General features: G+C 39.9%; 2 protein-coding genes across 2 annotated transcripts; both read left to right on the forward strand.

Moving 5' to 3' along the window:
- Window positions 1-265: 265 nt before the first annotated feature.
- cul3b (cullin 3b) lies at window positions 266-13,778 on the forward strand (the record flags this gene model as incomplete). The annotated part of the gene is made up of 15 exons (XM_079225084.1): window positions 266-463; window positions 2,956-3,069; window positions 3,983-4,143; window positions 5,331-5,445; window positions 5,590-5,818; window positions 6,969-7,114; window positions 7,970-8,146; window positions 8,736-8,906; window positions 9,189-9,296; window positions 9,819-9,943; window positions 10,287-10,383; window positions 10,840-10,974; window positions 11,209-11,395; window positions 11,575-11,720; window positions 12,370-13,778. 15 exons carry the CDS (start codon window positions 266-268, stop codon window positions 12,499-12,501), a joined length of 2,241 nt encoding a protein of 746 aa, XP_079081210.1. The 3' UTR covers window positions 12,502-13,778.
- Window positions 13,779-16,848: 3,070 nt separating this feature from the next.
- fam124b (family with sequence similarity 124B) lies at window positions 16,849-20,441 on the forward strand (the record flags this gene model as incomplete). The annotated part of the gene is made up of 5 exons (XM_079225450.1): window positions 16,849-17,053; window positions 17,377-17,772; window positions 17,940-18,136; window positions 19,251-19,413; window positions 19,849-20,441. The coding sequence occupies 5 exons, from the start codon at window positions 16,849-16,851 to the stop codon at window positions 20,439-20,441; spliced, it is 1,554 nt and encodes a 517-aa protein (XP_079081576.1).
- Between the last annotated feature and the right edge of the window lie 848 nt (window positions 20,442-21,289).

Raw genomic sequence — 21,289 nt, forward strand, 5'->3', positions numbered from 1 at the left:
TGGAGTTAGTGGATGCGCTAATACAGAACCTCAGTCGAGTAAATATTTAATCCTAACTGACTAATCTTTATGATGAAACGGCCTTCTCATAGTGTATAGATATTGGCATATATCCCATTAATGTTACATCTACAACTATACTACACAGAGGTGGGAGTCTATCTGCATTGTGCTGCTTTAATTAGGAGCAAGGTCGTTGGTTCTAAGTATTGGTCTTCTCACATGAGTCGTCCCAGTTGAACCCATCACTGGCTTCCTTTTGTAGATGACCATGGATGAGAAGTATGTCAACAATATCTGGGACCTTCTGAAGAATGCCATCCAGGAGATTCAGAGGAAGAACAACAGCGGCCTGAGTTTCGAGGAACTGTACAGGAACGCGTACACGATGGTGCTTCACAAACACGGAGAGAAGCTGTACACGGGCCTGCGGGAGGTCGTCACCGAACACCTTATTAACAAAGTAAGAGTTCCACAGATTGCATGTATTTGCAAAACATCAGGCAAGATGATATTTTAGATTTTGAGATTACACGGACAAGGTAATTACTCGGGTTGTAAACACAGTTAGTTCTACAAACTCCCTGAAAATCCTTATCTTCAGCAAGCAAATGTGCTTCTTTACTAAATCATAGGAAATTATAACGCACAGAGAGGTGCATCTCTCCATCTTGGTTAATTTGTCAGACACTTGAAGTCAAGTGATGAGACATTGATTGCAAAATGTACTAAAATGTGTTTTATACACCTACTTTTGTTTAAAATATTTGCGACTGCCATTTCACTCAAGTGTGCAATAGATAATTATCGGTACACACTTGTCTTTACTATGAGATGATGCCGGGAAAATCTAAGACAAGATCTCTATTTAGAAATGCTGAAATTATAGTTTATATACTCACAGTTTGAGTCATAAAGATAATTGGCATGTGGATAAATACCACAGTAATGGGTAAAGTCAAATATGAATCTGTTTTGGATTGAAACATGGAATTAAAGTCAAAGCCTCTTTTTCGTAGCCTACCTTTGCTAAACAAAGTCATAGGCTTCATATTTAGATTCATAATCCTGCTTAGCCTGCATGTCATCCTTGCAAAACTACGGTAATGCCAGAAAACGTGAGCCATTACCGTTCCCAACCAGCCTTGTAAGGAAGTTGGGGAATACAATTTCAGAGGTTGCTACTCTTGTCTTGTGAAATGGGAGATTTCCCGTTTCTCTGACTGGCTAGAAAGTGCCTTGATTTGTGGATCCTTGAGTTGTAATGCTGTGTTGGGTTTTCAGTGGCTCAAGGCTGGTCCTCCGTCTGCTAACCTTTCATGAAGCTAGTTTTGACTTGTGAAGAAATCCATTGGATTGTTAAATACAGTAGTTTGTAAAAATAATAAAATGCAAGTGGATAATAATGCAAGTCATGGCAGTCCAATGCCGATTCTGAAAGTAAGAGTTAATATGTTTTCAAATCCCTGCTGATGTATTAGACTCTCTTTCAGTGAATGTTTTCCCAGGCTGTCATTTGTTTTTGTGTTGCACATAATTAGTAACAAATTGTGCTTGGCAATGAAATCAGTAGTGAATGCTTGTGAATAGATACCCAATGAGCAATATTTCAGCAGCCTGCTGTTGAACAGCAGCCAGGTGGTTTAACAGCTTAATTGAATGTACATGCTCAACTTGGCAGGTTCAGTGAAGTGTCAGTCAAGGAATGTCTACTTGTGGCAATTCAAAGTCGAGAGAGCCGACACCTGAGTGTGTTTTTTATGATCTAATAATTATCCAGATATCCCTTTCAAAGAAAGACGAAAGTAATGGTTTGCATGCAGACTAAAAACCGACCAACTGAATAATTGAAAGAACTCTAAGATAATCATTTTCTTTTATATCTCAACTTTTAAGATATACTCTAAACCCGTTCCTATGAGACAGTCACTCGACTTAGAGTTTGATTTCATAAATGATCTTAGGCCTAATAATTGCATTAAGAATGATGTCTTCATTAGGGGATGATGCATTTCTTTGAACAATGACACTCTCGGCTCAAATTGCTGCTGAGCAGACCAGGCGGCCAGAACGGCAGGTGAATTTTGTAGCCAACGGATATAATTCCTATAATTTTATCTAGATATTCTAAATATCACATAATTAATATCATAATCAAATTTGCCAGGTTTTCATATCCCAAAAATGTGCAATGTTTTGGCGTATGTACTAAGATAATAACCAAAAAGTGTGTTAATGCACTGGATTGAGACAGCTGTGGAGACTTAATGTTAACTTGTATATAACATTCATTAAACAATAGTTGAATATACGCACATGCTATAAAATAGGCATTAAATAATACGATGGACCAGCAGCATTGATCAATTTCAGAACAGATTAACGTAATGTTAATCTCATCGGCACCAAGCAACAATAAAGACCTCATAATTATATGTTTAATGAGTAAATTATGAGTGTGCATAATAAGTCGATGATTGAAAGGCATATTCAGATTGATGGGTTTGCTTCCACCTTGCACCTCAACATTTTATCTGGCTGTGAATAAAAATAAGTTAGGGAGTCTGTGAGGGTTGATCATGTGTATTATAAGAGCAGAGGTGATCATTCATCATCTGTCTGGAGGGAGAAAACGAGGAGGTCGGTGTGCCCTGAAGAATCTTACTCTACAGAGACTTTTGCAATGCTGAGTCACACTGCAGTTTGACTATTGTCAAGCTGTTGTATGCCTGACTAGTGGAGAAACGGTATGACAGAGGAAGTAAAGTAGAGTCGCATTAAAAGACTGCATCAACAAGAAATCACAAAACTAAGTGTCAGCCTCATACAAGAGCATTTTCTCTCTTCGCCAAGGAGTTTTCAACTTGTTTACCCTTGGTCAGGCTTTGTCATCAAAAACACTGCAGACCTTGGTGGAGTATGTGCACCTAATTCATGTGTTTGTTTCCCCCAAAGGTACGAGAAGACGTCCTTAACTCCCTAAACAATAACTTCCTTCAGACCCTAAATCAGGCCTGGAATGACCATCAAACGGCGATGGTGATGATCAGAGACATCCTGATGTACATGGTAAGTCACTGATGTTTCCCGGGATTCTCATTAAACACGTTTACACAGCCCTTATAATATCACACATCAGTGAAGAGAACACAACAGACTTCTAAAAGTGAAGACTGATCATACTGATCCTTTTAGAAAATATCTCTGGAGATTTAATGTAGGAATTACTGATATCTTTCAAGGTTGTGACGATGCTCGAGGAGGAGAATAAAGTGCAGTTTCACACACACACACAAACAGAGACACACCTGCCAAATGTCAGGCCGACCCGTGCAACCAATGAAAATGTTTAGTCACACTTGACAGAGTTTTGGCAACACTCTGAAGACCTGCTTTAATGAACACATACTCTTATTTTAGGACATAACAAAGATGTGTCTGTCCTGCTTATTTATACAGGATTTGATACCACACTGCAAAACAGTTATTGGCTGAGATATAACTATACAAACAACAATGCATGCTCTACAATTTGCCTTTTATTCTATAAAATACTTAAGTATTGGTTCTTACTCTTAACTATTGTGATAGACACAGTAAAATAAGACTTTTGTGATTGCGTCAGCAACTGTAACATTGGCATAATGCCTTCCGATTTATGACAAATGGCAACCTGTGACATGATTAACCTGTGTTCAAACAAACTGAAGAGGCTTTCCTCTTTCATAGAACATGCCTATGCACGACTGTTGTTGCATACACTGATTTATATTTCTGTCCATATCGACACAGAAGCACATGTATTTGAAAATGAACCTGAAACAGTTTTAAAGTGCATGTATTCATTGTTTATATTCAATTAAACAACAGTTGAGCTTAAACCCACTTTAAGGGATGACACAGAAACGCATTTAGCGTTGTTTAATTTTGAGGGAAAGACGCATATATTGAATGTTGTTCTTTTTGTGTGTTTGTCTCACAGGATCGGGTGTACGTACAGCAGAACAATGTAGAGAATGTCTACAACCTGGGTCTTATCATCTTTAGGGATCAAGTTGTTCGTTATGGCTGCATCAGAGACCACCTCCGACAGACCCTGCTGGACATGATCGCACGCGAGAGGAAAGGGGAGGTGGTGGACAGGTAGCCGAAGACTCGCAGACAGGCTTGATAGCATGACAGCCTAACTTATTGCTAGTTATGTTTACAAGTTGATTTAAATTTCAGTTGCACATAAAATGGGAAGCAAATGGAATCCACATCCTTAATATTTACTCTGATAATTAAACGGTAAGAGTTATCAAGTACATTTGCTACGATGATACTTACTTTCATTGAAACAGCCATTGGCATTATAAAACATGGATTTCTCTGAGCCTAATGCGGCGTTAACAGCCATAATGAGCATCCAGAAATGTTGTTTTGTTTGTTGTCTTATTTATGTACCCACATACATACACACACTATGTAGCATGGTCAGCTGCTGTTTGTAAACACTCTGCTTGATGTGTGTCATGGACAGACAGACAGACAGATAGATAGATAGATAGATAGACAGTAGCAAGCAACTTACATAAGAGACACAAAAAATAAAAATATCAGATTAAATAAAAAAAGATATCACAAATTATATCAGAAATGCAAAATACTCTATATATGTATGTGTATGTATGTGTGTGTATATATATATATATATATATATATATATATATATATATATATATATATATATATATATATATATATATATATATATATCTATCTCTATCAAACAAAACAGTAAAGCTTAATAATTTAGGAAATAAAACAAAGAAAGTGCAAAAATGCAAAGTATGAGCAGTGTATAAAGAATGTTCAGTGACTAACTGACGCACCAATAGAAAGAAGAAAAGCAGGAGAAACATTGAAGCACAAATATACACAGAGTGAAAATACCGCCGCTAAGGCTGCCTTATGCCTCCACATCAGACTCCGAGGGGCGTGACAGCAGAGGCATGTGACGACCTGGGAATGAGAACAGGCTGCATACCCTGCATGCTGTTATTTGCTGGGGGTTAGACATCCACGTCTTTGCTGACACCCAGAAATGTCCTAAACGCAGCAAAATTAGAAGAAAAGAGAAAATGCAAGCAGAGGACAGTGTCTTTGTTGATGCAGATACATCACACGTCTAGTGGGTCATAGTTAATGATGATGTATGATCAGTCTATTTTAATTAATTCCATTTCCTTTTTTTAGGAAACTTATACCTTTTTATAATATTGTATTTATTTTGTTTGTCATTTCTGATTGTGCCTTCAACTTTTGGTTTGCCTCTTTTTCTCCACTAGGGGGGCCATTAGAAATGCCTGCCAAATGTTGATGATCCTCGGCCTTGAAGGGAGATCTGTTTATGAGGAAGACTTTGAGGCACCGTTCTTAGAAATGTCTGCAGAATTCTTCCAGGTTTGTGAGAAAACATAATCCTCCTGACACTTCATATTTGATCTTTTATTTGGATCCCAATTATTTTGGCTACATCTTCCTTTTCTGGATCCATATAAATGAAATGCAGGAGTTTGAAAAGACAAAATGTTTTTCTACACTTAGATGGAGAGCCAAAAGTTCCTTGCAGAAAACAGTGCCAGTGTGTACATAAAGAAGGTGGAAGCCAGAATCAATGAGGAGATTGAGCGGGTGATGCACTGCCTGGATAAATCTACAGAAGAGCCCATTGTCAAGGTGGTGGAACGTGAGCTCATCTCCAAACACATGAAGACGATCGTAGAGATGGAGAACTCTGGCTTGGTCCACATGCTCAAAAACGGCAAGACAGACGGTAAGAGGGCTGCAGTCCTTTGCTGCTTATGCTTCACGCCTTTGCCGTTTGTTTTTCGTGATTTATTTAAATTGTATTGCCCCACTCCAAAAAAAGAAAAACCAAAATACACAATGCTCTTTAATAAACTGTTATTGTCACTTGCAAGTAGGGATGGGTATCGTTTGGGTTTTTTCCGATACCAGTGCTAAACCGATACTTTTAAAACGATACCGGTGCCTAAACAGTGCCTGAACCGATACTTTTTTATTGCCACGGCAATTTTTTTTCTTCAAATTGAACAATATATTAACCTTTTTAAAGTATACTATAAATATAAATAAATACATACAACACACTTGTCTTCAAACTGCAGCTTCAAACCTTTTAACTTCAAACTATGAACAATATATATTTAAAAAAAAGAACAGACACAAGCATCAGGTGGCCTAATGGGGACCGTGTGCAACAGAAATCAGAAACCGTCGGATTCTACAAACTGCTGCTTTACTGGACTACACGTCATCATTAATATCAACCGGGAGAGATTTGTTCCAGAAAGCCGAGGACGGACGTTCAAAAGCTCGTGCTCGTGTCTGCAGCGATCTCTGTGTGCGCACGCTTGTGTGTGGTGTGTGAGCGCTGGAAGCCCCGCCCCCTCGAGCCTGGCTCTGCATACAGGCGGACAACAGAGCGGAGCAGAGTGTGCTCTGATCCGCGCTATTTTAATAGTATCGATACATCAACATCTTATCGTTTTTAAGTGCGGGTACCGTGCTACCTTTTTAGTATATATATACCGTGCAAAAGAGTAGTGTAAAGAAAATATATATATTTAAATCGGTACCCAACCCTACTTGCAAGAGATGTATAGTTTCTTGTATCCGTAATTTGCTCATGTCACAAACAATACAAGGAATTTTAATTTTGAGTATTAGATTTAGATGAAACTGGGATATTAGTGCTGTAGCTTCAGTGATGCCTTCAGAAAATATTTTCAAATGAGTATTCTGAGGTATTTTAGTTTACTCTGCACAAAAATACACCTCCTTCTCAGCAGATGTCAGCTACTCAGTTCTTTTTTTCAGTTGGTGGAAATATATTCCTAACGTGTGTGTGTGTGCGTGCGTGTGTGTGTGTGTGTGTGTGTGTTCATGCATATCCATCACAGATTTGGCGTGCATGTACAAGCTGTTCAGCAGGGTTCCCAATGGGCTGAAGACCATGTGTGAGTGTATGAGCTCATACCTGCGGGAGCAAGGAAAGGCCCTTGTGTCAGAGGAGGGAGAGGGAAAGAACCCGGTAGACTACATCCAGGTAAGACGACGGGGCATCAGGAGATTAGAGTGCCGGGATGTTATTGCTCAGTCTTGTGAATCTGCAGGAACATGTTGACAAATTTTCAATTAATTAGCTTCTGCAGGAGTAGGAGGTAGTGCGGATGTCGCAAGGGCTCTGTTGATGCACACTTTAACCTTCTACTGCATAGATTTGAGGTGAATGAGAGAGACCTAGCCCTTGTTAGACGTCATGGAGTAATGTCTACTGGCTCTGCACACCATTCCGTGCAGAGCTCTGACCATAATGTACTTCCATAGTCTCCCAGCAGAGCATAACTGCTGTGACCCCTTGCGTTTGTGGCCACAACCCTCAAACACACTGTGTCGTTGAACAGTAATAAAAAAGCATGTGAGGTCATTCAGGCCATTAGAGAGAAGGCATTTTATTTTAAAGTCTTGTTGTTTTTTTTTCTTTCAGTGTTTTTAAAGCTCTTGTGTAAAACAGTTGAGACCGGCTTTCCTCTGCTGTAGCTACTGTTAGAGCTGTAGTTACTCTGCTAAGCTACTGTTAGAGCTGAAGTTACTCTGCTATGCTACTGTTAGAGCTGAAGTTACTCTGCTAAGCTACTGTTAGAGCTGAAGTTACTCTGCTAAGCTACTGTTAGAGCTGAAGTTACTCTGCTATGCTACTGTTGGAGCTGTAGTTACTCTGCTATGCTACTGTTGGAGCTGTAGTTACTGTGCTAAACTACTGTTGGAGCTGTAGTTACTGTGCTAAACTACTGTTGGAGCTGAAGTTACTATGCTAAGCTACTGTTAGAGCTGTAGTTACTCTGCTAAGCTACTGCAAGCTGCCGTAATATCCTCCACATCCTTGTCTCCTTTCCTGCAGGGTTTGCTGGACCTGAAGTCACGTTTCGACCGTTTCCTCCAGGAATCCTTCAATAATGACCGGCTCTTCAAGCAAACCATTGCAGGCGACTTTGAGTACTTCCTTAACCTCAACTCTCGTTCGCCTGAGTATCTCTCACTCTTCATCGATGACAAACTGAAAAAAGGAGTAAAGGGGGTAAGCCCTCTAATGCAGGGTGTCAGATTTACTTTTACATTGGTTGCACTGGTGCCTAACATTTTTATTTTCTCCCCAAATAATACAATTTTAGGCGTTAACTTTTTCTCAGTTATCTTACACATTGGTAATTTCTTAACACATTGTGTAAATGATTGAAACGGGAATAAAGGTTCAGGTAAATGTTTTGTTTTTTTGTCAGATGAGGCTGTCTGCGAAATATGTTGTCAGAAGGCGCCCAAAGTAGGGGCCACTGGGCCCCCGTGAATTACTGATATCTTTCAAGGTTGTGACGATGGACACATACTCTTATTTTAGAACACAACACAACACAGGTGTTTCTGTCCTGCTTATACAGGATTTGATACCACACTGCAACCTAAAAACGTTTTTATGTCATACCAAACCATGTACCACCCAAACAAGTAATGCTATTGCTATATTATTTCTTATCAGTAGGAAATATCCTAATCATTCGTAATGTTTAACCCACTGGAGTAGCTTGCTGTGTATCCAATGGTGTTAATCAGAATATTGACTCTATTTATGGCCATCCCATGTAATCTGCATCATTTTGTTTTTGGTCCAGTTGACAGAGCAGGAGGTGGAGTCCATTCTGGACAAGGCCATGGTGTTGTTCCGCTTCATGCAGGAGAAGGACGTGTTTGAGAGGTACTACAAGCAGCACCTTGCACGCAGGCTGCTCACCAACAAGAGTGTCTCTGATGACTCTGAGAAGAACATGATCTCAAAGCTTAAGGTGAGCAGGCATATCCAAGTTCTATGGAGTAAAATAATGAGATTTTACATTAATGAAAAACCTGCAGCCTATAAATACGTATGTAGATACTTATCAAGCTGAAATGATTTATAGAAATGTATTTTTTCATGACTAATCCAGAAAACGTTTATGGTAACATTTTTCACATCACTATGAAATTTAGAAATGGAGTGATCTGTCAGGATTTTTGTCAGTATATGAACCTCTATGGTAGGGACTTGATTAACTAAATGTGATCCTTATCTGGTCTCTGTTGCTCAGACTGAGTGCGGCTGTCAGTTCACCTCTAAACTGGAGGGCATGTTCCGGGATATGAGCATCTCCAACACCACCATGGATGAGTTCAGACAACATCTACAGACAACTGGGGTAAGCTGCACGCCACAACTCATTCTGTCAAAAATAATGAGCCAATTTGCTACCTGTAATCAGTGCATGGCTGCTTGACTAACAGAGCATTGCTGCGTTGCTCAGTTACATAAGAACAATTATGCACCAAACAATCCATATCCTTGGAATACATGGTGCTTATTTCTGTCTCAGTTACATGGGTTTTTATCACCAAATCCTTTGTCACTGATTGTCATTGTAGTTTGCTGAAGCATGCAGTAATTATTTGCGTATCCTGATTATACCTATTTTTCCTAATGAATCTAAATTATTGTCTCGTGAAATTTAGAGGTTTTGAATTTGGTAGGATGCAACACAGTGATCAGTTTCAGATAATCGGTAGATGCACCTTTTTTTGTGTCATTAGCTAGTTATTTTTTGTCTTTATTTCCTACCTGTTTCTAACCTCATTGCAACAATAAAAATCATTGAGCTTCCGTATGTAATTACCTCAGCGTAGACTGAAACTTGATTGTGCGTCTTGTGTTTTTCTAACTTCAGGTGTCACTTGGAGGGGTTGATCTCACTGTGAGAGTCCTGACCACGGGATATTGGCCAACACAATCAGCAACACCAAAGTGCAACATCCCACCTTCACCGCGACATGCGTTTGAAGTCTTTAGAAGGTCAGTTGTATATTAGGAGTTTATTGCTGATATGTGTGAATGGTTTCATAGCAGCATTTTGTTTTTAGAAAAAGCGTTTCCAAAATGTGTGATCCAAAAGGAAGAGTCTCACTTAGTCACATTATGTTTTGTTACAATTGGAAGCTGACCAGAGTAACAACTTGTTTCAGTTCTTGACAATATAAGCTTGTGTGTATTTCTAGAAATATAATTATCATATGCTGTATTGTCATGGTCGTCTCCCAGGGTCTGTTACAGAAAGTTCTAACACTTCATTTTGATTAATTATGCTACATTGGCTATTTTTAGAGCTTAACCTGAAATGACTTCCCTCTGCTTGTAGGTTTTATCTTGGTAAGCACAGCGGCAGACAACTCACACTGCAGCACCATATGGGCTCTGCAGATCTAAACGCCACCTTCTACGGTACCATCAAAAAGGTACGTGCCACCTTGAAAAGTAAGATCAGGACATTTATAAATACTATATGCTGTTATTATATTATATATATTTTTATATATATATATATATATATATATATATATATATATATATATATATATATATATATATATATATATATATATTAATTATATTATACCATTCAAATCTATTGCGCGATGTGATTGCACAATTAACAAATAAAACAAGGTGACTTAGTTTGCCGTGCATTGTCAATAGGGAAGTCTCGTTTTTCCAAAGTTTTGTTTCCAAAGGTCCGAAAATGTTTTTCAAAGAACTGTTTTTCATTTTCAAAATGTGATACTTTTTAAATGTACTGCTATGATCTACTATTTTGAAGACTTTCCACAACAAAAAACATGATTTTTTTTTTGTGGATGGGGATTCTGAATCGTGTTCTTAGATTCTGATCTTTTGTCCGAACTTATCAAAAGGATGATGGGTCAGAGGTTGGTGTGGGAGGAGCCCAGGTTACCGGCTCCAACACCAGGAAGCACATTCTGCAGGTCTCCACTTTTCAGATGACCATCCTCATGCTTTTCAACAACAGAGACAAATCCATCTTTGAGGTACACAATTTAATACCATACTGCCATATGCAATATAACAGTATGTTATGGTCCCCTAGTTTGACAAAAATAATTAACCGTGCCAAGGACGACGCACCTGTTGATTTTTAGTGGACCATTTCAGCAGGAGAAATAATAATAAATATTAAGAGTTTCAGATTCCTGCTTTTCTCGCCATTATGTTTTGCTTACTGTTTTATCGTGATCACAAATTTTGATCCTCCAACCGTGTAGGAGATCCAGCAGGAGACGGACATCCCAGAAAGGGAGCTGGTGCGAGCGCTGCAGTCTCTGGCTTGTGGAAAGCCCACTCAGAGAGTTCTCACCAAGGAGCCCAAGTCCAAGGAGATCGAGAATGGCCATGTGTTTACAGTCAATGACCAGTTTACCTCCAAACTTCACCGTGTCAAGATCCAGACAGGTACACAAAATCATGATGTTTTCTTAAGACTTACAGTAACACTGGACAGAAAATGGAACAAAATAATACCTTTCACCTCACAGTCAAACTATTTAACTTATTTGGGAAAGGTATACGTATGGCTTCAATCACAGTACTTGTCTTTTGCATTTATTTTCATTTTGTTATGCACCACATAGTGGCTGCTAAACAAGGGGAGTCAGACCCCGAGAGGAAGGAGACACGACAGAAAGTGGACGATGACAGGAAGCACGAGATCGAAGCTGCCATCGTCCGGATCATGAAGTCCAGAAAGAAGATGCAGCACAATATTCTAGTAGCAGAGGTCAGTCAGCTGAACTGGTTGCGTTTGCTCCCACATTGGCATGTTTTCTATTTGCACAGTTTCTTCCCATTAAGGAAACCCCATGCAGGACGCCCTGGCAGCACTACACAGCGCCTTCAGCCACCGGTTGATTCATCCCGGTGCGTGAAGGAGAGGTACCGCAAGTCCTTCCTTCCGGCTGCTGTCAGGCTGCACAACCAGCTCAGATCGCAGGAGACCACAAAAACACTTCAATCACTTGGTCACTTTAATCACTTCAACTAGTGCAATATAAATACATTTTATGCATTTTATTCTGTATGTATATATAATATTGTTATTGTGGGTTCTTTACGGCTTATTTATATTACTTGTTTTTTATTTTACTATGTGTCTCTTGTGTGCACTTTACCCATCTGCTGCTATAATCCTGCGATTTCCCCACTGCGGGACTAATAAAGGAATATCTTATTTTATCTTAGCTTAAAAATTCACAACTTGTCCACAGTATTGGCCATTGAAAAATTGCAAAAGAACCAAAAAGGAAAGCAAAATATGTAAAACAAGGCGATGATCATGGTGATAAAATGAGTAGTAGTGATGATGATGGTCATAGGATGAAAAGTATGATGTACTTACGGATTTGTTATTGTTTTTTGTGTCTCCACAGGTCACGCAGCAGTTGCGCTCACGATTTCTTCCTAGTCCTGTAGTCATCAAGAAACGCATTGAAGGACTCATTGAGAGGGAATATTTGGCACGAACACCAGAGGACCGCAAAGTGTACACTTATGTAGCATAAAACACGTGAATTCAATGAAAGCTAACATCGAGTTGCGAGAAACTGAGAGCCTTGTTTTTTGTGGACTGCTATGCGTTTGAATGAACTTGGAAGTGCTTTCATCATTGATTCTGGGAAACACTGGGAAGCTTAACTTTTCTTCCATAAAAATGTGTAACGAGTGCAAAAGATGGGGAAGTTTTCTAGCAATATTAGAGTTCTTCTGCTGAGAGAAATGAAAGGAGGGGATCTAGTTTTGTACAAAATCATGTTTCTTGTGGCCTTTGGAGAGAATTGGGTGAGCCTGTTTGCCAAGTAACTACGTGGTGTTGAGAACAAGCGTAAACATGTTAGAGCAAACATGCAGCTACATGGAGACCAAGAAAACATTTGAATTCACTCCCCTGTTTTAAATGTTGATGTCAATGTGTTATGTTTGTTTTTTTGTGGCACATTGATGGCTGTACGTGTGAACCGACACTCTTGGCCTTTACCTTCTAGGGGATTTAAAATTTAAAGAAGTGAACAAAATGTTAACTGGTACAGACCTGGTTTGCAACAGCAGTAAATGCCATTTTGAGTACTGGAGAAAACATGAAAAGTGCTTAATTTATGTTCAAAATCTGTTTTTATTAGGTTGTTTTAATGTCGGATAAGAATTAAGTGCACCTATATTTAATGCAATTTTCCATATTTGGGCTAGGTCTGTACTGTTGGTTAGAGAGATCAAGAGCTGTACCTTCACATTATGCTTTTCTCTAAGGGATCAATCAGGGGAATAAGACACGTAAAAGCTCCATAAATGGTGTTTGGTCTCTCATGACACATTTTTCACTTCAGGCCTGCTGTATGATCGGCCAAAAAAAACTCTCCTCTCTTTGAATGGAAGATTCCTTGTGGTGCAGCTTTCAAAGAGATTTTTTGCATTTTCGGACGGGTGGAGCCAGTCTAGCACCATGTTCTAATGTGTACAAATTGTAAAATAATTATTGTACTCACTGCAAAGGTGGAATGTACAGGGCCTTGTTTTCATCATAGTAAATGTAGAATAAAAAATGAAGGGGGAGGGTTTTTCTTTTTTTCCTTTTACATTTTTCCCGTGAAGGCCTTGGCAACATTAAGTACTTGCCTCTCTAACCATAATTAACACTTAGTTTAGGGTTCACAAGGGACTTTGTAGGTCTCTGAAGTGCATTGTTTACTACAGTATTTTGAGATGGAAATGCAACTTTTTCTTTCAAGAAAATTTAACTCGGTTAAAATGTGTAGTTTTATTGAAACTGTTTGAGAGGTGTAGCGTCGACTGTATGTTCTGTTTGGAGGCTGTACTAAGTGTTGAATGTATTATCCTATAATGAGAGGAGTTTTCTATATCTATCCTATATGAGTGTACACAATTTTAGAAACTACACAAGCGCCACAAACTGCAGCCTTTAAAATGACCGTTAAGTGGAATTTACACCATTCTAAAAAATATATATATATATAATCAATATAAATTGATTTACAAAATGTGGAATTTACCCATGAAACTGTTAAAAAAAATAATGTCCTGCCTTTTCAGTTTATTTTAGGTAATTTCTTTTATTTCATAACTGCCATTTCTATGGCAAAAACTGACTAGCTGGTCTTAATCGACAGGAAAAGACAAACTGCTCGAACTAAACAAAAATGACATGCAATAAACTATTTTACTGTGATGTAGGATAAAATAACATCTCATAACAAGTCAGGATTTAAACATTTTGATGCCCTTCGAGTCCCCACTACATATACGGTATATTTTGTGTAAAGATGGGCTTATCATTTTTTCTAAAAGCTTGTTTTACGTGGTTAACCCCCTCTAACATAACTCTGCAAATCATGATTGGTCACCTACAGGGAAAGGTGCGTGACAGAGATCTATTAGGATGTGACACACATTTTAGTTTAGAAAATTTAGAAAATATTAAAACAATTTTCAGTAACACAGTATCACCTCAAACTCAAAGATAAGAGGTGTTCCCTTTGAAAGAGTGTCCCTTTTAGGGTTGACAGCACTTGTCGCCTGTGTAAAAAGATTACGGTTGTTGAATTATCCCTCAACAATAAATAATCAATAATTACAATAGATTGCTATAAAATTTAGAATATTTAAGACCTATGGTAACCGTAATAAATACAATGACTTAATTATACGTTCTCTGAAAGGACTGCTCTCTAACTAAATTAGTTCAATGTTGAAGCTTTGTCAATATTTTAAACGTGAAAAAGTGTAACGGCATTCCAACAAGAAACAGTTCTGATTCTGATCATGACGTCATGGAACAGAGCTCAAACTCTCATGGTTTAGAGCTGATGACGTCACTGTGACATCACAGTCCTCGTTGTGAAAGTCCAAAGACCCGATCAGAGAGGGGGCGGAGGCCAAAATACAAATATTGTATAGAGTTTATATACTAAAGTGCAATTAATTCAAAAATAAAGAAGCTAGACCCGTTTGGGGTGGGAGGGCTTACAATGTTCCTATATCATCAAAGGGGGGCTTGACAGAAAAAGTTTGGGAACCATTGCATTAAGGTACGGCGTGTTTTATTGGGACTGTCTGCTTGTTATGATTTATAAACTGGCTGGTGAGTGAGTGCATGTCTTTCACGGATCGTGTCAAAACGTGGTGTGCCCCAAAAGCGAGTTTAATGCTCTTAACAGGGTATTAACAAACAACGTATTTAATGTGCAGGGTTTAGAGCCTCCCCTCCATACGTCCCCTGCACTTTTAAATCCGTCCAGCCCGTCTGGTCTGCCCTTTGTCTTCCCGTATCGTTAGACGCACGCCATCTGCTCCATACTATTACAGGGGCACACATTTTACTTGTCGCTTTCGCCCAGACTTTCCGCCTCCTAAATATATAGTCCAGCATGCATTCATTTTGCAGTTTTTAGTTGTCTCCCACGAAATATTTGTTTTATTTTTTAACATAACGGTGTACGGTTGCCCGGTGACGTCAGCGTCCCAGCAAAAGAGTCCCCCCTTTTTTTCTTTTTTTCTTTCTTGTTGGGGCTTTTAGCCCTCAGTCCGCTGCTGCAGACGCCGCTAAATAAACTCTCCGTGCTGGATGTCTCGACCGACCCTGAAAGAAAGTGTCGCCTCCGGACGACGTCCCGAGGAGCTGCCGAAAGAGACCCGACGATGAAAACGTGGAGTCCGGAGCGGAAACTGCCGAGTGAGTCCAACGCGTTCGTTTCAGCGCGAGCTAACGTCCGCGAGCCCCCCGGAGCCTCCATGGAAACTCTGACAGTAACTCTTGAATAGGGGGGTTTCATTTCAAACTAAAACTGGGGTTTTAACCTCTTGGCACTTCACGACAGGTGTTTATAACTGTTGTCCTCTTAAATGAGCTTTTCACGCTTATGTTAGCTAACAACATAAAAAGTGTTGTCATGGTGACCAAAAGGGGCTCGTTTCCAAACCAACCACCACAAGATGGAGACAGATTGTTGCCCCTCTCCTCCCCCCAGCTAATGTAAACCGTAATCAGTTGTGTACTTTTTGTGTCTTCTTATTCAGATCTGACTGCAGCAGGATGTCGTCATCTAGCAGTAAGTATTTGTTCACTCATACATAAGTTTAAGAGGCACTGTTGTACATGTAGGTTCGTTTCGTTGTGCTTTTTTAAAGTTAGGAGACTCACAAGGGACAGATTTAAAATAAGCATTGTAAAAATGGATACAGCAGAGGCCAAGGGATCATGATTTTCAGTCATTAATATGAGTCAAGCTCCAACAACCCCAAATCCTAGACGTCCTGTGATGCAATTTGATATTTATTTAGACTCTACCTGCCCATGTATTTCAAACTTCATGCCACCATCAGCTTATACATATGTTATATCACATTTCCAATATGGGTAATTACTAAATAGTATGCAAAAAAAAGAGGAAAAACACTTAACTGTGGAGTAGAAGGAGTCTACAGTTTATAGTCTACTAGTGATGTTGAGACACGCTACAATAATGACCTCTCCATTTCCAAACACAGTGATTGTTTTGGCACTAAACTAAACACTAAACCACTAAAGATCTTCTTAAATTTGACAGTTGTAATGTGATGAGTATGACTCAGCTCGTCAATTTCGTTGTATAATGTTGGAAAGGTAGTCACAAGGAAACTAATCTTGATATGTGAAACCTTCAACTACTAGACATTTATTATGGTTTCTGCTTAAACATCTGTGCTTCCTGGTTTTAGCACTTGCAAGTTTGCACCTGACTAAATTGTGTGTGTGTGTGTGTGTGTGTGTGTGTGTGTGTGTGTGTGTGTGTGTGTGTGTGTGTGTGTGTGTGCGTGCGTGTGTGTGCGTGTGTGTGCGTGTAACCCTAGTTCAGTTCATGACCACTCGGGTCAAGCAGCAGCGGCCACAGCAGCAGCTCTTGCTAATGAACTTACATCTGCTGGCCAACCCTGGAGACTCGCTGCTGTTGCAGCACTCTCTGGATCGCCTACTGCGCTGGCTCTGCCCAAGTCTCTGCATCTTCCATGTGTCAGAGAGGGCCTCCCCATTCAGCAGTTACCCCAGCCTCTGTTCTGTGGCAGGTAAAAATCCTCACTGCATTTGTTATACTTAAATCTTGTTATATAAGTCGGGTCTCAAGTATTTAATTCATATTGATACCAAACTCTTTTGTGCCCATTCAACCTCTTTGCACATTGTGTTGGTGTATTTCTATCTGTAAATATGAAAATAATCATTTCCACATGTAAGAACAAGACAACCTCCTCAAATATTGTACTCTTAACTCAATACTACATTTACTCTGTATATGGAGTAAACATGCAATCCCACAACCAGGCTAGAATCTGCATCTGTTTCTATTTTTAGCTTGATTGAGAATAACTCTTTTACAAATATGTCTCAGGCTACCCTTCTCTGGCCATCACCTTCTTCCTCCATGAGGCCTATGGAGAGGAGCGAATCCTCAAAGTGCTGGACTTCTTTCAGCGTCCACCCTGGCAGTACCACCACACCGAGACCGGTGGCAGCCGAACTGGAGGAGTCTACATTACCTCCAGCAGCTCCCCCTCCAATGCCATGTTGCGGCCCTACCTCCTGCCCAGCAGAGATTTCTATAGTTTGGGTGCAGGCATGCCTGTGTGGGGGGTTCGACCAGTCCACTGTGGAGGGGAAATACTACGTGTGACACTGTACAGTGGATACGACAACTACGAGGATGCTGTGCGGCTCTATGAGACAGTGCTGCAGCGACAGGCAGAGGAGCAGAAGACGGGCTTCTGTTGGTTCACTCTCCACACGGGTACGTCTTAAAACCGTTGCTTTTTTTATTTTTAAAGTGTTTAAAGCAACACAAAATATATGCTATTCACATCAACAAGCCGAGCTTTAAGGTTGAGCTTTTTTTATCATAATAAAAAGAAAAGCAAATGAGCAAAAGTGACACATAATCGCTTGTTTTCCACACAGAGCCCGGGCTGTGCCTGCAGCTGGCTTTAAAACAGTTGTCACCAGGCTCTCGGGTGGAGCCATGCAGCTCTGCTGTGCTGCAGTTCAGTGTGGAAGAAATTGGCCAGTTAGTCCCTCTGTTGCCCAACCCCTGTACCCCCATAAGCACCACACGCTGGCAGACAGAAGACCTGGATGGCAACAAGATTCTCTTCCAGGTAAGTGCAAAAAATACTTTTAATTAGTTTACTTCATAATTATCCCACAACATATAGTCGAAAGAGAAGGATTTTTGTTCTGTTAAAATGTTATTCATAGAACGGGATGTTTTGTACACAATATGTAGCTGGACAGGTTGCTTGAGGGAATATAAAGTTTGCTTCAGAGGGAAAGCAGCAGTTGTTTGTGTTGCCTTTCAATTATGTTTCATGTTATGTTTGACAAACGGATGATTATTCAACCTGGCATAAATCACACTTTGTAAGATTTGCATGTGATACAAAACCCATTTTGGGACCAGATGCTGTCCAAACACTTTGTGTAAATATAATCGAAACAGATGTTGTACTATATCTTGCTTCATAATGAGAAATAACTCAACATGTCTTTGGAAGTAGAGAAATAATAGAACAATTTTTACGTTCCAAATATATTTTGAAGAGAGCATATTACAAGATTTCATATTGGAAAGTAAATGTTTTCTGAATTTGGAATGATCATTAATGTGAACCAATTCAGGTACACTGTTATTTAGAGAACTAGAGACTATATGTATTTGTCCAAATACATTTATGTACCAAATGAAGAAGAGAGCAAGTCGAGATGACAAAATCATGATATGTGAATGGCTGCTTTACTTCCCTCGTGTCGCAAGTCTTATTTATTGATGGCACTATCCTATCTTAGGTTTAAGTTTTTAAACAATGTCACATGCACAACAAAATGTATTTAGTTGAGAAAAACTTTTTTTGTCCAAATAGCCAGAATTATTCATCCTGTTCACACAATAGAGTAACAGGTTACTTCATCAGCTCAGAATATAGAAATCAAGCTTTCAACTGGTATTAAAATCTCATAAGATAAAACGGCATCAGTTCAATAATAGTAAAAATAATAATAGTGGAAAAAATACTTGTCATTTCATTCTTTTTGTGATGATGAAATCAAAGAGGCATGTGGCTTCTGTCTTTCACAGAACCAACTCAAAGCTGTCAGAGTAGCCATATGTAAGATGCGTGTATGTTAATTCTCTCAAAGTTACTTAACTCGCTTAAATCTCTGTAGTCCTGGTGTAAATCATAATCCCTCTCCTTCTGTTCTTCTGTGCGACAGGTGAAAACCCCGGCTCAACCTCAACGACCTCTGACCTGTGCTTTCCCCCTGACCTGCCCCAGCGTGTCCCCTCGAGGAATGCAGCTCAGGAGCTCGGGACAGGGCCACAGCCCATCGCCCTGCAGCCTCACGGCACCCTTGCCCTGGCAAACACACAGGCAAGGTAGGTACACAGAAGGGGAAACTGTGGTCACGGGGTCTACGATGAATTCAGGGTGACTCTTAAGAATTTGATAAATCAATTAAGCAACAATTAAGGTACTTACAAAGTCCTAAATGCTATTTATCAAAGTATTACATTTTATAGCTTGTTTTCACTATATATTTGTTCAAAGAGGTTGTATGCAAAAGCTTTTGTGAATGTAATCATTGCGTAGGTGCGTAGTACTGTTTAGATGTGCTATCTTGCAGTCAATGTATTGTAAATGTATTGTAATGTGTCGCTGATCTAACCGGTTTTGAACTCATATCAAATGATTCTGATTTGAACCCTGGGCCATGGCGGTAAAGACTCATTGGTAGAGCGGGTGCTCAAATTGAATGGTTTCTAACTGCCCACTTTTGTGACTCTGCTCCATGTGTCTTTGGTTGTCAACAGGCCACAGGCCGCGCAGTGACTCTGTCCTTGAGAAGCTTCATGGAGGAGTTGGTGTAGCAGAGAGCCAGGGATCAGGAAGCTGCTGTAGCACCCCTCCAGGTAGCTCCTGTTACTCCTCACAGCGCAGCAGCCCTGCACTGCCCTCAACTACCAACCACCCCGACTCTCCTCTACGCCCCTCTATCAATCGTTCTCTCTCTCATCTCCTTCTGGAAGAGAAGGAGGAGCCAGAAACCAACGTAGACACAGGAGTCCCTGTCCCACTGCACTCTGACACGGCAGTCAAAATAATTGCTCGCTCTTCCTCCATGGACCTTTTGATGACTCTCCACTCTGAGAGACCTGCAGCTGTTGGGAGTCTGGCCAAGGAGCTGATTGAATGTCTGCCTCGGACACACATGCACCCTCTGGTCGCCTCCCGGACATGGGGCTCCACTGGATGTACAGATGTAGCCAGGAAGGGCTGTGGCAGCAGGACTGTGGCAGCAGGACAAAGTCCCTCCAAAGGGCCATTTGTAGAGAACAGGACTACAGCTGAGCGGCCGTCAGCACACACAAACAACGAGGAGCCAGTGGATGAGTTCTTCATCTAAGTTCCTGCTACGCCGCCACACGCTGTGGTAACAATCACAATTTATATTGCAGTTAAAAACAAAACATATCACATGGAGGACTGCAACAGAGGTGAACAAGATGATAAACCTGTTAAAGTGGATCTGAAGTTATGCAGCAGGACTCAGCTGTGTAAGTCTGGAATACAGAAGAAACCAAAGTGCAGCTGCAGGTGACACTTTCCACATGTCTAAAGTCTTAAAATGGTTTGACTTGTCACATAAGTTTCTACAATATACAATTGTTGAAACAACAGAGCTGCCAAGAGAGCGGTACAAAGTAAGTTATATTTTAAAACAGTGCAGGTAATAATATTCTTGAATGTTTAAATTACTTTTATATTCATCCAACTAATTATTTGTGCAGCTATTGTGCTCAAATGTAGCCCTGTGGAAAGCACAACATGAAGGTCAAGTGTTAATGTCAGAGTACTAATGCCAGTTTAGGTTTCTGTCACATTACTCAACTTGTCAAGCTAATGTTTTACTGTTCGATTGCCTTTGAAACAGATGATGATCTCAGCGTGAAGGTGCTCTTTAATTTTGCTCAAACCTGATTTAGTCGGATTGCTCTCCACAGTGCAGCACTGCAGTCTGTCACAGGGTTGGCATAGTGAAACTATAGCCTAGTGGCTTTTGATTAAATTTGTTTAAATCACTTCAAATCATCTTTACTCTTCATGCGTGTGTTAAAATGTACTAGACCTCGGCCAAATTACTGTATTGGAGAGGATTAAATTTTCTAACACAAGTATGTTTGTCCTCAGATAGCCTATAGTTAGCAGGATTTTCTAAATAACTACTTAAAGACAACATTTAGACTTTACAAA

This window comes from Taurulus bubalis, assembly GCF_910589615.1.
Source record: "Taurulus bubalis genome assembly, chromosome: 10".
NCBI classification, from domain to species: Eukaryota; Metazoa; Chordata; class Actinopteri; order Perciformes; family Cottidae; genus Taurulus; species Taurulus bubalis.